The sequence below is a fragment of the Lepisma saccharinum genome, chromosome 13, assembly GCF_977018435.1.
Source record: "Lepisma saccharinum chromosome 13, izLepSacc3.1, whole genome shotgun sequence".
In the NCBI taxonomy this organism is placed as follows: Eukaryota; Metazoa; Arthropoda; class Insecta; order Zygentoma; family Lepismatidae; genus Lepisma; species Lepisma saccharinum.
In genome coordinates this window covers 47,767,770-47,783,570 of record NC_139241.1, presented here as the reverse complement: position 1 = coordinate 47,783,570, position 15,801 = coordinate 47,767,770, and the positions used below count along the sequence as shown (strand labels likewise).

Genomic DNA, 15,801 nt, shown 5'->3' with positions numbered 1-15,801 from the left:
AATGAAAGCGGTTACCGGAAGTTGTCGGCTACAAGGCTGAAAGTTGCTCACTCACGGGAACCTGCTGAACTCTGGGTCAGAGCTGGACAGATGGGCCAGACTTCCAGGCGCCACGCATCTGTATTTTCGAACATTCCTGCAATCTTATCTCTCAAGGTGGTGTATTTATCGACGAAAGAGCTTGACCTGCCATACACATTGGCAAAGACTGCAAGTCCAGCAGTCATTTCGGGCTGCTCCCACCCTCCCCCGTGAGTTTTCAGCAGCTCTTAGGACAAGTCAAGTCGGTTTAAAATAACATCCAAGCACATTCGATCTTCTCTTCTCGCGTATCCAAGAGCAAGCATGGCAAGACAAGCCTGGCACGTTGGGTAGTGGCAGTCGGGTGCGGGGTAACATTGGTGCACTTGAGGGAGGGGAGGACAGAGGTCAAGTGCTATTGGATATCACTCAAGCATGGTGTGGTGGTGTCTATTTTTAGTTCAGACCTAACTGTGAGTGGTAAAGCGCTCGTAAAGGGAATGAGTGGAGGAAAAAACAATGCATTTTTCGGCCGATTTCCTTCAATTTTTCAACTTTTTTTTTCCAAATTTTTCTAAATTTTTCACGGTTCCCGGGAAAAGGGTCGTTACTTCGAGAGGGTCGTTATACCCGGGGTCGTAGAATCAAGAGTTGACTGTACCTATGTAGTTATTAAAATGTAGGGATGGCACATAATGAATTGCTAGTATATTGGTTTATCAGCAAAATTACTGGTTATTTTACCAATCCAGTATGTCAGTAAATAACCCAAGCCACAATTCTAATAGTTTGTTATTATTTTTATTGCTATGGACATATAATTCACATATCCAAGTTTTGTAAAGTCTATTTGGGCAAACATACCATTGTTGATGGTTTGTCGGTTCTTAAAAAATGAGTGTTTTAGTCTCTGTATAGGTTGCTTTCCTCAGCTTCATTATGTGGCAAGTCTTCTCTTTATAGTTGCTCGATTGATTGATTGATTGATTTGGTGTTTTTAGTCCACTTTATGCACAGTAAGACTAAGTGGGACTGGACCTACAGTTTAAAGTGTGAGCTGAACCACTATGTACCACCACCGGGTATTGAACCCGGGATAGTTGCTCGAGAATGCATCCCTAAGCGGGAGGTAGATTCCTCCTAGAGTTGACGAGCTGTATCCTTGCGGGTGGTCTTGGCTACTCCGCGCAGAGTTTGAGAGAGATACGTTTATGTAGTTGCCACCTACTCGCCCTTTGGGTGGTCGACATCAAGGATAGAACGCAAGGATAATGACGCGCAACTGGTAGCTCCTCCCCCTTGCTACTGCGCAGCCGGACTTGGGCAGGGTTCACCCGCAAAGATACAGCTCGTCAACTCTAAGGCTAAATACCATCACGAGACTGATAGCGGACAAGTACCACCAGGGAAAGTTGAAAAGAACTTTGAAGAGAGAGTTCAAATCTGACCTCGGCTCAGGGTCGATCACCCGCAGAATTTAAGCATACCAAATAGACTTATAAAAGCATGAAATGTGGTGACTAAAAATGACTTGCCGTAATATATCAACCATTAATTTTGAAATACCATCTCTATATAGACGCTTCGGAAAAAGGACCCCTTTTAGAGAGTCTATATAGATCTGCCGCAGCTAATGAGTTAATGTGAGAATAGTTATACACATATATGTAAAATATTCACCTTGGTAGTTTCAGCCCACAATCGTCTATTTAATTTTCGTATAACACTGTGAATTGGTAAGATAGACTAAACTTCAACATGGAGATGAAAACTTTGTTCACTTAAGTTTCAATTTCACTGTGTCTTCTACTTCACGATCCATATTTGAGGGCCAACAACTACAGACAAATCACGGTTATATGTGTACTACTGGGTTTTGAATGTATACTGCACAATTTGCTTGTTCGAGCGTTACTTGCTTGAGCGAAGAAGTTCTCGATTCCATTCACTAGCGTCATCTGTGCAAAATAGTTTGCAAAATCCTCTCACTGAAGCAATCTAATAAGAACAAAATCAGAAGTTAACATAATAATTTTGATAGGAGTTAAATCAGCACTTCCTTATTTGGAAACATCTAAATATTTGTTGAGGATTATGAATGGGAATTAATTAGTATGGTGGTGGTGAGCATACCCCCCTCCGACACTGAATTTCTAATGATATGAATGTGAGATTCATGTAAACACTGTAAAATACAGAACTAACTAGTAAAGAGAAGCCACAAGCCCTCCCTGTATTTAAAAATAAGTGACGTGTCACTACAAAGTAATTGAAGCAATCACACAAACAGTGTTGTAAGTAACGTACATCATATTTCACAGAATGTGTGAAACAGTCGGCCAGTTTGCTTTCTTCTACACATGTTTATACCAAATAGAAGTTTGAGGTATAGGTACATCTATTACCACTGCCCTATTCTCAAAGGTATATACATTTTTTTGTCTTTATTTGTTTATCCCTAAAAAACTTTGTTCGTGTGATCTCTTCAGTTATGGAGTGTTCATGATAGTGATTTATCAATAAAAAGTTGACAATATTACAGATCCAGTGTTTGTAAATAATCTATGTAAAATGAAATGAAAGTAACATTAATTTTTAACGTTTTCTAAATACATTTTTAAGAATTCATCTTCAAAGACAGATGCCAAGGTACTAATGTAATGGCATGCAGGATGTAGAAACTTCAATAGAGTAAATGTGTGCTTATATGAGTATGTAATCAATATCAGTGAAATTTATATTTATTATGCATACTTACCTTATTGGTTAAAAAAAAAATCAGTACATTTGTTAATACAATTTTTACCTTTCTTTCACTAATGTAATTAACTATATTTAATTTACTGATAAAGTTCATGAAGATAATTTTACTATACTTTTATGTTGTAGCATATCATTAGACTTATTTGCTTTAGTACATCTTCAGTGAGTTTCTGACCAAATGAGGTAATTACATTTAACAATCTAATTAGTGCAAAATTTCTGTACTAGCTCTTTTCTCAGCATGCCTATAATTTTTTATGTATCCTCCTTTTATCTTTCCCCTCTTGTGATGTATTGTTTTTCTGTAATACAACAGTAGTAATGTATTTTTGTATGCAAGCTTATCGTTCAGCATAATGTAAATCATTTGTTGCATATTTAATTTTTTCTTTGGATTAGGGGTGGATAAAGACAGTACTTATAATTTGGTACTTGCAAAGGATAATTTGGTACTTGCAAAGGTTTATCAGATTTCCATTTTTTTTCCAGGACATGTCTAACATTTTACTCTGATATGTAGGGGATTTTTTTAAAATTCATAAATGTCCTTGAGAGTACTGCATAGAACCACTTTAGCTCACTGGAATCATGAACTAAGAACACATACCTAGATAAGACTTACATGGTTTTTTGTATCTATGTGTGGACAAATGGCATTCATGTAAACACTCTTAATAGTAATGTTTCTAATTTCCTGTTTGTATGATAGTAAATATGAAATAATTCATTGCATGTTTTTCTTATGGCAGTTACTCTTAGGATAGGCAGCATGCATGATATGAATTTTAACAATGTAGTAGTCTTACATAGATCAATCAAGTTCAACAAGTTCTTGTGGAAGTTGAAGAATGGCCACTTGCAAAGAAATATGTGATCTGGCTGAAATGTTTTTAGAACATTTTATTTGTGTACTTGCAACTTTTTGAGGAAACTGATATTGTATCCCATTGATAGGAATGGCCAAAAAATCCAGCTTAAACTCAACTTAACTGTTGTGCGACAGCCTTTTGAGAGGCCTGCAAAGTGGTCCTCGATGTCCCATTGCCCTTGTTCTAGTCCAGAGCCTTTGCTTCTTTTCAAGAGCTCGTAAATTGATGTTGGATCAACGTGAGTTTGGGGCTCCTCCAGGATTTGAAAGTGTCAAAAGATAGAACCCTTACAATTGGGTCACTTGGGAGCCAAGAAATAAGTCGTGATAAAACAAGCAGCCTTTTTGTTGACCAAAACATGGTCAACATTTCCAACTTCCCTAGTTCTCCAAATGGTGCTGGGTTTCTGCCATAGCTGTGAGCATTAACTGTTAAGCAGTATGAGAGCCACCCAACCTGCCAAATATATACTATTACGAAAATTGAAATCTAGAATGTACAGATATTAATTTTTTGCCAATAGTGGTAAAATACTGATATACAAGGCTAAGTCAGTAAGTAGGTCACAAATGTTATTTGAAAAATACTAAGTGAGAGACTGACTTTAGAACCATTTTCATTTTTCAACATAATCTCCATGAACATTGATACACCTATCCCATCGCTTTATCAGTGCCCCAAAACTTACTGCATAAAAGTCTTTGGACTTCTGTCCCAGCCACAGTTGTACCTCACATTCAACATCTACATCATCTGCAAAACTTTAGTCATCAAGGTGAGTTTTTAACAGCCGAAACAGGTGAAAGCGCTGTAGGCTAAACCATGAGAACACCCTGTTGCAGTTGCTATGGTGTCTATTGTCACTCAACCTATCTGTGCATAAAATGGACTGAAAACATACTTTGAGTTTCTACCAATCCTGTATAAAAATTGCAAATATTCATTGCAGAACGTGAATGGTCCATTAACCTCCTTAGTTATTTTTTGCAATGTGGTAACTGCAAATGTTTCACGATTCAAAAGAAACTGCTTACTTTACAAAACAGTGGCATTCAAATTATACATTTATGATCATAGAAATAATTCCTAAGTGGAAAATTCTGGAAGAATTGTAAGCTATTGATAGATATACAAATATCTTAGTAATTTTGCTGATAAACCACTTCGGAAAAGCATAGTTGTAACATTGTCATCAAAAGGTCCCATGTTCGATACCTGGTGGAGGAACCTAGTGTTCCAATCCCACTTGAAACTGGTTACAGTCCCAGTTAGCCTATCTGAGCATAAAGTGGACTGAAAACAAAACTCAAACCGATTAATCTGTCTCATCTTGAATGCTGTGACACAGGAAGCAACAAGCAACTTTTGACAATTTACCATTGTGTGATGTCACATGCAATTTCAATGTAGAAGCACGATTAGATTACCATATGCTATCGTTGGATAATGTGTAATTGTCACACCAATTCCCACACTAGCTTCGTTCTGGCTTTGTAGACTATAGTGCTGGACCTTTCCATATTCAGGTAACTTCTCAGTTGTTCTCGCAGTGTAAAATCAAAATTAAATATGTGAATTCCACGAAGGTGAAGATTGTAACCAATAGGCTACTTATCGAAAGTGGGCAGTTTTCAGATCATGTGCTATAGGTGGGTTTCGTGTGACGTCAGGATTCGCACCACCGCCATGTTTGCAGCAAAGCTGTTTGTCGTCTGCAACGAAATACCAAGCATGCAGCGTTCGTTGTTGTGTTGTGTAAAATGTCGGTAACATTGCATAAAAATGCAACGAAAAGGCCAACTCTAGTTGAACCAGCTACAGATTCAGTTTGTTTTCGTATTTATTAGTGGTTTGTATTCTGCTTGAAATATTTACATCCAGTAACCTATTTTTCCCGCTCGGGCTGGGAGAAAGTGGTCATTGACAACCTTGAGTACGGATTAACTGAAAATTTCAAGACTCAGCCATTATGTTCTATGTTTCCTTTTAACGTTTGTTCAAGGGCAGTAATTTGAAATGTTGAGTTGTTCAAGAACAGTAATTTCACTCCTTGCTTTAACAATTTGGGATATGCAGGCCTCAGTGACGGTGTGGTTAACACAACACACTACGATGGTAGGGGTCCCGGATTCGAATCTCGGCCTGGGCATGACTGATGTTAATGACTAGCCAAATATAGCAGAAAAACGAAGTAAAATAGACCAATCAATTTGAGATACGTACTTTGATATACAGTCATTAACATGTTTTAACCAAGCAGTGCTTTTTTCTGACAGTCCACAAAACCTACTACCGGCACCTTTCCTCATGAATAGGATAACAATTAATAACAGTTTGTGTTAATGAATTAAATATAAATAATCAAGTACAAATGCGCAATTATCAAGATGAAAGAATGTTATCATTTTTATCATCAAACTTATCAACACCTTTCTACCAAATAAAACAATAACAAGAAAACACTACTTGCAAGTATGATAAAAAAACACCAGTTCAATCTATTCGTACTAAACGTCACAGAGGAATGTGATATATGAACTTACCTAAATAGAAATGTTCACCCCACTGCTCTGTTGGCACGATTTATTCTCGCCAGGATGGCATATTCTAATCAACAATCGGAAAATTTTGGCTGCTCGATCGCACAATGCAACAGTTTGTGACGTAGGTGAAACACGCCTATACTTCAGGCATATAATATTACAAATCTGGATATTGGCCATCTTACCTAGATATGGATGAATGAGAATAAATATCTGTTGTTTGGATGAAGATTATGCCAATTATTCCATCACTGCTCATGGTGATAATGAGAATTATGCTTTTTACAAGACAAGTGTTAGTGAATGAAGTGAAAGCTTTTCAACACCCTGCGTAAGGAATTTGTTTGAGTGTCTTTCTTATCTTTTTCTCTTGTTTATTTTCTGCAGCTGAAACTGAGAAGGTGATAAATGATGAGATTCATAATGGTGCATCCATCAGCCACCAGTCGTCCCAGCACGTTCTAAGCTCACAATCAAACAAGCCAAAGGGTATTAAGAAAATTTTTGGGAAGTAAGTATTGTAGTCTTAAGAAACTAAATATATATATATTTTTATGTGGGTAACACCCATTTGCGAGTACACTGGAATGATGCAGAAAGGCTGTCAAGTGGTGTGAATTATCAAAATTTTGTAGTGTACTTCAAATCCACATTCAAACTTCAATCAGCTCTCCTGCAAAGTCATTCAACCGGGTGATATGTAGGCTCACACCTACTCCTAGCAGTTTGTGAACAGAGAAGAGCATGGCCCTTCAATTTTCACTTATCAGACATTTTGAACCCGATACTGTGTAATAATTCAAAACAGTTCAGTGTATCAATTATTTTTCCAGTGGAACTGTACTATTTCAGTCTACCCGAGTTTTCCTTTAAGATACTCATAATTTCATACGAGAAAATTATTTAACCACAAAAATATATTTCTCCTCACATTGTTAATAACTAAAAATTATGGATTTTGCATAATTTCCAGGTTATTTGGACTCTTGTAAGAATTACAACAAAATATTAAAATACATGTTACATAATTACAAAATCAAGTTCATGCAAAACTGGTGCAAAATGAAAAGGCACTTTGAATTTTGCATAAGTATACTCTGTGGAAGTGTCACGTGGCATTTTTGCAGACACCTTGAATGGTCAAAATGCCAGAAAAATATCGGCTTGTATCAGTAAATGAATTCCGACCAATACTTCCTGATACCAATACATCAGCATCTTTATTTGCTCAGTCCTAGTATAAGATAATGAAATGAAGACTTTATCGATAATGGTAGCAGATGCCACATGCAGACAATTACATCGAGATCAAGAAAGTGTGGGGCCCTAACCCCACACCCCTATATGCCTTCATGGCATGGTGCAAAGCACAGGGGAGCAATTTATTTTTTTTTTTTTACTTATATTTGAAATCAGGATAAAACACCCTACACCACATTGTGTAACAATAAAAATCCTCGAACGGGTGAGACACGTTTTAGCCTCTTTATTTTCATGCTGTTGGGACCCTTTACAGTGATTTTAATTAGAGATGATAACAAAATCTGGATTTCAAATTATCCAATATCAATTTTGGATGCAACAGATAATCCAGATATCGAAATAATTTAAATATCTGGATAATCTGAACATTCCGAATATCTGGATAGATCAGATCTGATGAAGGATTTGTAGAAAATCCGTACAGTGAAATACGAAAATGACAAATAAAGGAATATACGGATAGCCTGCAAAATTGATAAATTATAAACTGTCTGTATAATGCACACATTTGGATATTTGGACATTTTGGATAATCCAGATAGAAATTTATCCGATATCCAGATTTGGCCATCCCTAATTTTAATACAGGTGAGAATATGCAGTTACATGTTGTCGTGGTCAGGTCACTGCTTTCTGGAAAGTTTTTCTTAAAAGCCCTTTCCAGAAGCACCATGCTGGTAATCTGATGGTCTTTTTCTTCTCTTCAGATTAAAAAGGAGTGGGTCAGGTAGCCTGGATGACAGCTTGTCGGAAGGAGAGTTCAAGCGTGGAGGAATGAGAGCAACTGCTGGAGCTAGACTTGGCTGGTCAAGGGATCTGAAGCAGAGTCAAGAGTATGTACCTTTAAAATTCCTTTTGTGTTATGAGTACACTTTGAAAGTTTCAGAAATATGTGTATAACCATGATGAACTTCCGTTCTGTTTTTGAGTCTAAATGTTAATGACTACTTCTATGCTAATGTGTAATGTTAAATAGGCATTATCCATTGTCTAGTACTTTTAGTTTTGCTTACTCTAACACTACAGTACACATTTGGCGCAAGTTAATTTTAAGTTCAATCCCCACTACTGACAAAAATAATTTCGTTCATGCGAAGATGAGAGCAGGTGTTCACCATCTGGAGGATGAGACATGAGGGTTTCCATGGGTTGTGAGGGTTTAGCTAAAAGTAACAAATAAATTCTTCATTGGAAAATCCTGAATCGGAACCACAATTGACTAGTAATACTGTCATCTCTTCATCAGGTCTTTCCTATGGCTTAGTGGTAACAATGGTGTCCCATCAGGTCTTTCCTATGGCTTAGTGGTAACAATGGTGTCCCAGGTTCTATAGCTGTTGGAGGCACATAGTGGTTCAGATCCCACTTTAAACTGTAGGTCCAGTTCCAATTAGCTTTTAGGGCCTCCCCGATTGTGCAATGGTAGCGTCGTTGCCTTGTAATCAAGGGTTCCCGGGTTTGATACCTGGTGGAGGCACATGGTACAGTAGTTCAGATCCCACTTGAAACCGTAGGTCCAGTCCCGATTAGCCTTACTGTGCATAAAGTGGACTTAAAATACCAACCCAACTCAGCTTTTCTGTGCTTAAGTGGACTTAAAAACTAATACAAACCAAACTACCATCTGGACATCAGCTACAGGTTCAATTGTAGCACTGTTGTCATGAATCATAGGCATCATGTCAGGTGGTCAGATTGGGTTCGAAATGTTATTTTTATTTTTCCTGAAATAACCCAGGTGTTCACTGTCCAAAGGGTGACCACCCCCATGAGGGCAGTCCTCACCCTCACCCTCTGGAAGATTTGTGAGGCTGGGGGCTTGGTGAGTCACGAGGGTGAAGGTAATGGCAAGTGTGGGCTGTGAGGTTGTCATAGAATGAGGGCAATGGTGAGGTTGGGTCATGAGGCTGAGGGAGCTTGGTTCAAAATGAACGTCTCCACTCTTAAAGTGTAGTGTTGGAATAAGTAAAAGCGTTAGACAATGGATAATGTCTGATCAACATTGTATGCTGGTATATAACTTCTTTTTTAAATGTAGTGAAAATTCTAGGCTCTTTGGGGAAAAAGCAAAATATGCAATATCACAGCAGACAGTTATTTTATGTTTATTCTTGTAATAGCAAACATTATAGACATGATATACATGTGGGATCGTCAATGTTTAGAATCTTTGCACATGCCCTAAACAAAATTATGCTGTGATTCAGAAATCACAGTTTGTGACTAATGTGCCTTTTCCCAAACACACTAGAATTATCATAGCTTATTTTTAACTTTTAGTGGACAACCGAACAATATATATACCAGCGCCAGATGACAGCAATTTACACATCATTTCTCCAAAACTAGAGGTGACATTACAGTTTTGCCTTTTCAGTTCATTTTTATGCCCATGATATAGTTGAATTAGAATGCAATTCAAATATTGAATGTTTATCAGAAGCTGGTTTTAGTTTTCAGTAGATGTGAATATTGAAGCATGGGCTGTTCAAATGCATGGAAATGTTTCTAACAGAGTCCTGCAATGAGCGTTTTTCGCTCGAGCGGCAAATAGTTTGCACGGGCAATGCTAGATGTCATACAGAATTGACAGATCTTCCGCTCGAGCGAAAAATGCTCGAATGAGCGAAATACACTCAAACTCTCAAACCCTATTAGTAAGGTATTTCCATCATTTGTCTATAGTAGTGAGCAGGGGCGATTCCTCCATGTAGGAAGTGAGGAACTTCATACAGTTCATTTACACTTATTTCCAGTCTTCTACTTTTTTAGGAGTTTAATGCACGTTATTAAATTATGAGCGCAATATGCATACATTTTACTAGGTTTGCTACTGTTCTCTCTCACTCGCTTGCTCCATCTGCTGAGGAACCTCGATCTTCCACCTACAGCGGGATGGGCGAGGGGTGTGGAGGAGAGGGGGGGCGGGGTTGCTCCGTTAAATGGCCAGCGAAGGAAGCATCGAGGGCTTCCTATATTCAGTGATGCCAACCCTGGATTATTGTTCTAAACCTAGCATAATTTGAACTTCGCTGGCATCCGGCACCCTGTGTTTGGCAAAGTCCTCTAAATGCTCGTCTTTGGGAGACAGATAAATTTAATTCAAAGGAAGATACTTTGAGGAAAGGTATTTTTTTATTCTTTTAGTGCGGGAAGATTCGAAATACTGGCAGAGTATTAGATGCGACAACGACACTATGGTAGTATTGCAGCTGGACATACGAAAAAATTAAAACTCCCCATAGACACATAAGCCCCGTCTAGTTGGCTGCACTTTTTGATACTCTGTACAGTGCAGGTGTGTCCAGTGTCAGGGTGGTGCAAGGAAATGACGTTCAACCAACTAGACGGAAAGCGGAGTTCAAGTTCAGAAGATTCAACAAATGTCTGTCTGCTGCTTTAAACGCTCATTTGATTAGTTAGCACGCACCACGTGACCATACACCAAACATACACCAGTCCGAAAGGTAGTGCAGGCGATGCAGACACCAAATACACTACTTGACTCAAAATCAACGAACTAGACGACTCTGTTTTGCACCGTACAACCAACTAGACACTTCGGAGCAAAGAGAGTCAAAGCGAGTCAAAAAGTGCAGCCAACTAGACGGTGCTATTGACTTCCCAACCAGACAAACAAGCAGCAATGCAATCGCTTATAGACCAAGTATTAGAATAGTACTCTATTCTGCAATTGTCATATTTTCAAATTTCCTTTAATTTTCTTCTACCAGTATCATTGAACAGCCACGATAATTCTGTATTTAGAAAATACTATATTTATAAATTAAATGATGTAGGCCTACGTATTAGCAATTATTCTTGTAATGAATTTAAATCGGGTATCGGGACGTCTGGTAATCTCCCATCAGTTGTTAAAATATTAAAACGACCAAATATTGCAGACTGCAGATTTCTGGAGCTTACCTATTTCCACAAACAACCCATTCATTTACGCAAGAGAAAAATCGAAATTCTTTCATAATCTGAAAAATTGTCAATGTTATATTTTCGTATGTATTTTTAGGATCGTATGTAAATATTTTATTGTTAGAGGGGCATGGCCCCCTTGGGTACAGAGTTGTAGCTAACATTCTGAATGCAGTGTACAAGTGATACGTGTACCTGTTTAATTGAACACATTTTCAAAGTATGTTCTTTGTTCTCTCTTTTGGTCTGTGATCATAATTCCCTACACCTAAGAAAAGCTAAGAGTCGCCACTGGTAGTGAGCCCTCAAATATGGATTGTAAAGTAAAAGACAAAGTGAAATTGAAAAATAAGTGAACATGGTCATCATCTCCATATTAAAATGCAGTTTTGTATATCTTACCAAGATATGTGAAAATGAAATAGTTGATTATGGGCTGAAACTGCCTTGGCTGACATTTTATATGATTATTGTCACATTAAAATGATGCTCGATTGAATGTTATAACTGCATTTAATTATTTTGCAGAATTTGATTATCCATTTCAGTAGGTGAACAATGAACACGTACTTGTTGCACTGTGATACGATATTTGTAATTGCTTATGTAGGTCGTCAGCATGTGTATCCATTTTATATTTCAGTCTCTAGATATTGCATACTTTCATATATATTGTATTTGAGCCTTACTTAATAATATACAGAATTATTATTTAGAATTGTAATTTCATAGAGTGGTTTCCTTCCATGTATGGGTTTTAGGTTGACAGTGCTTCTTATGTAATGCGGGACGTTGCCAATCATTCCACTACGAGTGCGGTACAATCAAACGTAGCCTGCTCGAGCGTGGGAGACTGAAATGAGTTTGAGCAAACGAAAATGGTCCCATCCAGCACTCTAGTTTCTAATAAATCATAAATTGAGTACAATTCATCATAGAGTGTTTGTTTATTTTGGATGAAATGGCTAGGGCTTTCACAGGATGTGCAATGTTGGCATTTCATCTTGATACAGGTGTAATTAGAAGACGAAAGTAAAAAGATAATTTACTCAATTTTTTTTGGGAAGTAATTAATATTAAAATAGCTCAAAAACCTTAAAAGCTCAAAGTGTTTGTTTTGAAAAAATGAGTAAAAACACTCATATTATAATCTCATTTATAAACACTTTAGTATAAAACCAGAAAGCCTCAGCATATTTATGTCCAGTATAATGTTAATTAATTAGAACTAAATTTAAATTACAAAACTTTCGGAATATAGTTAAAACCAATGCTTGCTGTACTTATTTCTAATACCATTTTTAAAATTTGCAGACTTTATTGTAAAATGATGCAAAACCCATACATATTGTTTTTAATTTCAGACCTGAAGTTCCCTTTGCCAGTTGGGATGTGGAAGCCATATGCAATTGGCTGATTGACCTTGGTCTTGAAAGCTATACTTCTGATGCTAAGAGATGGCTCAAGAGTGGAAGCCAACTGCTGGTTGCTACTTCAAGCGAACTGGAGAAAGAGTTGAACATCAAGGTAAAGTATTAAAGGGTAGAATTGATCAAACGATGGAGATATGTTACTTTAATCATCAACTGTGGATTAATCAGTTCAGTGTGCTTATTTATGGTGTCTACGAGGCAAGAAAGTCAAGAAATTATACTTGTGGTCAAGAATTTTTGCTATCACACTGACTCATTGATTGGCAGTTTATTTTACTTCATTTTTCTGCCCCTTTTGGTTAATTGGAAAGATGATTATGAGTTGTGGTAAGATAAGATGGATTAAGGAACAATCACAAATATATAGGGACAACAACACAAGCCTTACATAAGATTAAACTGGCTGCGAGTCCAGATGCCAGAGCCTCCCTAGTCTGCCAAATAGAGTCCAGGATGCATCAATAGATAAAGCAGGTTTATTTCTCTTGTTAAATGCAGCTTCAGTTTTCATCTTAACTGGCTTTTTTACATTAAGTAAGTGTTTATTTTCTTAATTGTTAATTTCCAACTTCACCTAAGTAGGGGTCGAATAAATGAAGGTTAAGTGTTTTGGTATTTACTTAAGTTTCAGATACAGTACCGAATGACCATTGTATACAGAAACTGTAATGGCAGGAAAATAACAACAAAACAACAACACTGATAAAAAATTTTAAAATTTAACTTACGTTCTTAAGGATTGTTAGAAACTGTGTTCTGAGAAGGAGGGAGGCCAATTGTCTTCATAATAGGTAGGGGCATGCATATTTTGTTTTTGACGAAAAAAACGAAATTTGAAAAAACACATTGTAGTGTTAATTTTTAATGTTTTTGAAAGGTGTGAGATGCATTTTGTGACCATGTTTTGTCACGAAATAATGCGAAATGATCTGCAAAAAAAGCGAAATTAACTCTTAAACACGAAATTTAGGGTTTATTCACCGACGCGACACCTTCTAAGGTCTGAATTATCCTGAGAGTTATGCAATTCCCGGAAAATTGATTAATTCTGCTGTTAATATTGGAGAAACAAAAATTGACTCCTTTACACAGAAATAAACTTAATACTCGGATAACTACATAAATGGGCTATTAGAAGTGAAATGTTAATTCTGTGGAATAAGTGTAGTTTTTAAATCAAATTTAGGATTATATTCACAATTTTAAAACCAAAATGTCATTTTATATAGCATTTTTTATGTGATTATTCACCGCTATAACACCGATATTTTATTTTATTTACCGCTTTTGAACCCGAAATTGACTCAGTTTTTATACCGAAATTTTGCTTTTTTATTTACCAAAAATATGTGCCTCTAATAATAGGCAGTCATTTCTTTCAAAAATTGTCTAAAATGGATTTTTAACATTTTCTGTGTAGGAAACAAAGAAAGAATTTTAAGGTAAATCATCAGTCTTAGTTATTTTTGTACCACTGTTCATCGTTATCCTAATATCTTTAAAGCTTACTTAATTAATGCCTTTCTGTTTCCAGAACCCCCTTCACCGCAAGAAGCTCCAGCTGGCATTGCTAGCCCGCAACACAGAAGCATGCCAGAAGTTGGATCCTGAACTTGAGTCAGCCGGCTACTTGGACATGAGCTGGGTCCTCAGGTGGCTTGATGATGTGGGTTTGCCTCAATACAAAGACACTTTTCTGGCAGCTAGGATTGATGGGAGAGTGTTGCATCGTCTCACCATGGATGACTTGGCATATTTACATATTACTTCAATGCTCCATGTTATGAGTCTTCGGAGAGGGATTCAGGTAAGAGGTCTTTAATTTTGATTAGTTTTAACCTTCTACGCATGTGCAGTTGATGAATTGATCGCTGTGTGTACTGTGCTACAGACAGCTACAGTATATCGACCACCAATGTGTGGCAGCAATTAATGTACCATTTCTTCACAACTGCACATGATATTTCAGTTCTGTCTATTTTGTTCATTTGTATCAGTATTTACTCAAATCACAAAACATAATGGTTATTATTTCTATTTTACATTTTGAAAAATTAGTACAGTCAACTCTCGATTCTACGACCCCGGATATAACGACCCTCCCGAAGTAACGACCCTTTTCCCAGGAACCGTGAAAAATTTGGAAAAAAGTTGAAAAATTGAAGGAAATAGACCGAAAAATAAGTTTTTTGCACTCGTTTTATTCGCACTCATTCCCTTCACGAGCACTCTACCACTTGCAAGTGGGTCTGATCTAAAAATAGACACCACCACACCAAGCTTGAGTGATATCCAATAGCACTTGACCTCTACCCCAACCTCCCGCAAGCGTGCCAATGTTAACCTGCACCCGACGGCCGCTGCCAACACGATAGGCTTGTTTTGCCATTCTGATTTTGCTTGCTCTTGGGTACATGAGAAGAAAAGATCAAATGTGCTTGGATATTATTTTAAATCGACCTTGACTTGTTTCCTTGTCCTAAGAGCTGCTGACAACTGGATTGAAAAAGGGGGGGGGGGGGAGCAGCCTGAAGTGACTCTGCTGGACTTGCAGTCTTTGTCTATGTATATGGCAGGTCAAGCTCTTTCATCGATAAATACACCACCTTGAGAAATTAGAGATAAGATTGCAGGAATGTTCCAAAATACAGATGCGTGGTGCCCGGAAGTCTGGACCATCTGTCCAGCTCTGACCTAGATTTCAGCAGGTTCCCATGAGTGAGCAACTCTTGGCCTTGTAGCCGACAACTTTCGGTAACCGCTTTCATTCAAATTGCATTCTTTGTTCCCTGTAACACTTCATAAAAAAGCGAAACTGTTAGAGATAATCAAAGCCACATAGGCCAACTAAAGATCGTCAACCCTCTTAATGATCTGTCATCCAAGCTTCTGCAAAAATTTACTTTGATCTTATGTGTATCATAACTCCCGTTTTCCACTGTGCCGATGTCTTATATTTGCCAAAAAAATGTTCCGTTG

General features: G+C 37.4%; 1 protein-coding gene across 8 annotated transcripts in view; it reads left to right on the top strand.

Annotated features, from left to right (window-relative positions):
* Liprin-beta (liprin-beta 1) overlaps positions 1-15,801 on the top strand; it is a 124,834-nt gene that overhangs the window by 81,908 nt on the left and 27,125 nt on the right. For all 8 annotated transcript variants that reach the window (XR_014442881.1, XM_083134115.1, XM_083134114.1 and 5 more), the window contains 4 exons: positions 6,584-6,707; positions 8,167-8,292; positions 12,754-12,916; positions 14,357-14,629. Coding sequence is in view for 7 of the 8 variants with exons in the window: in XM_083134115.1 (XP_082990241.1) it covers positions 6,584-6,707; positions 8,167-8,292; positions 12,754-12,916; positions 14,357-14,629 (686 nt within the window). In the remaining variant the exon portion in view is untranslated. The remainder of the gene's footprint in view (positions 1-6,583; positions 6,708-8,166; positions 8,293-12,753; positions 12,917-14,356; positions 14,630-15,801) is intronic.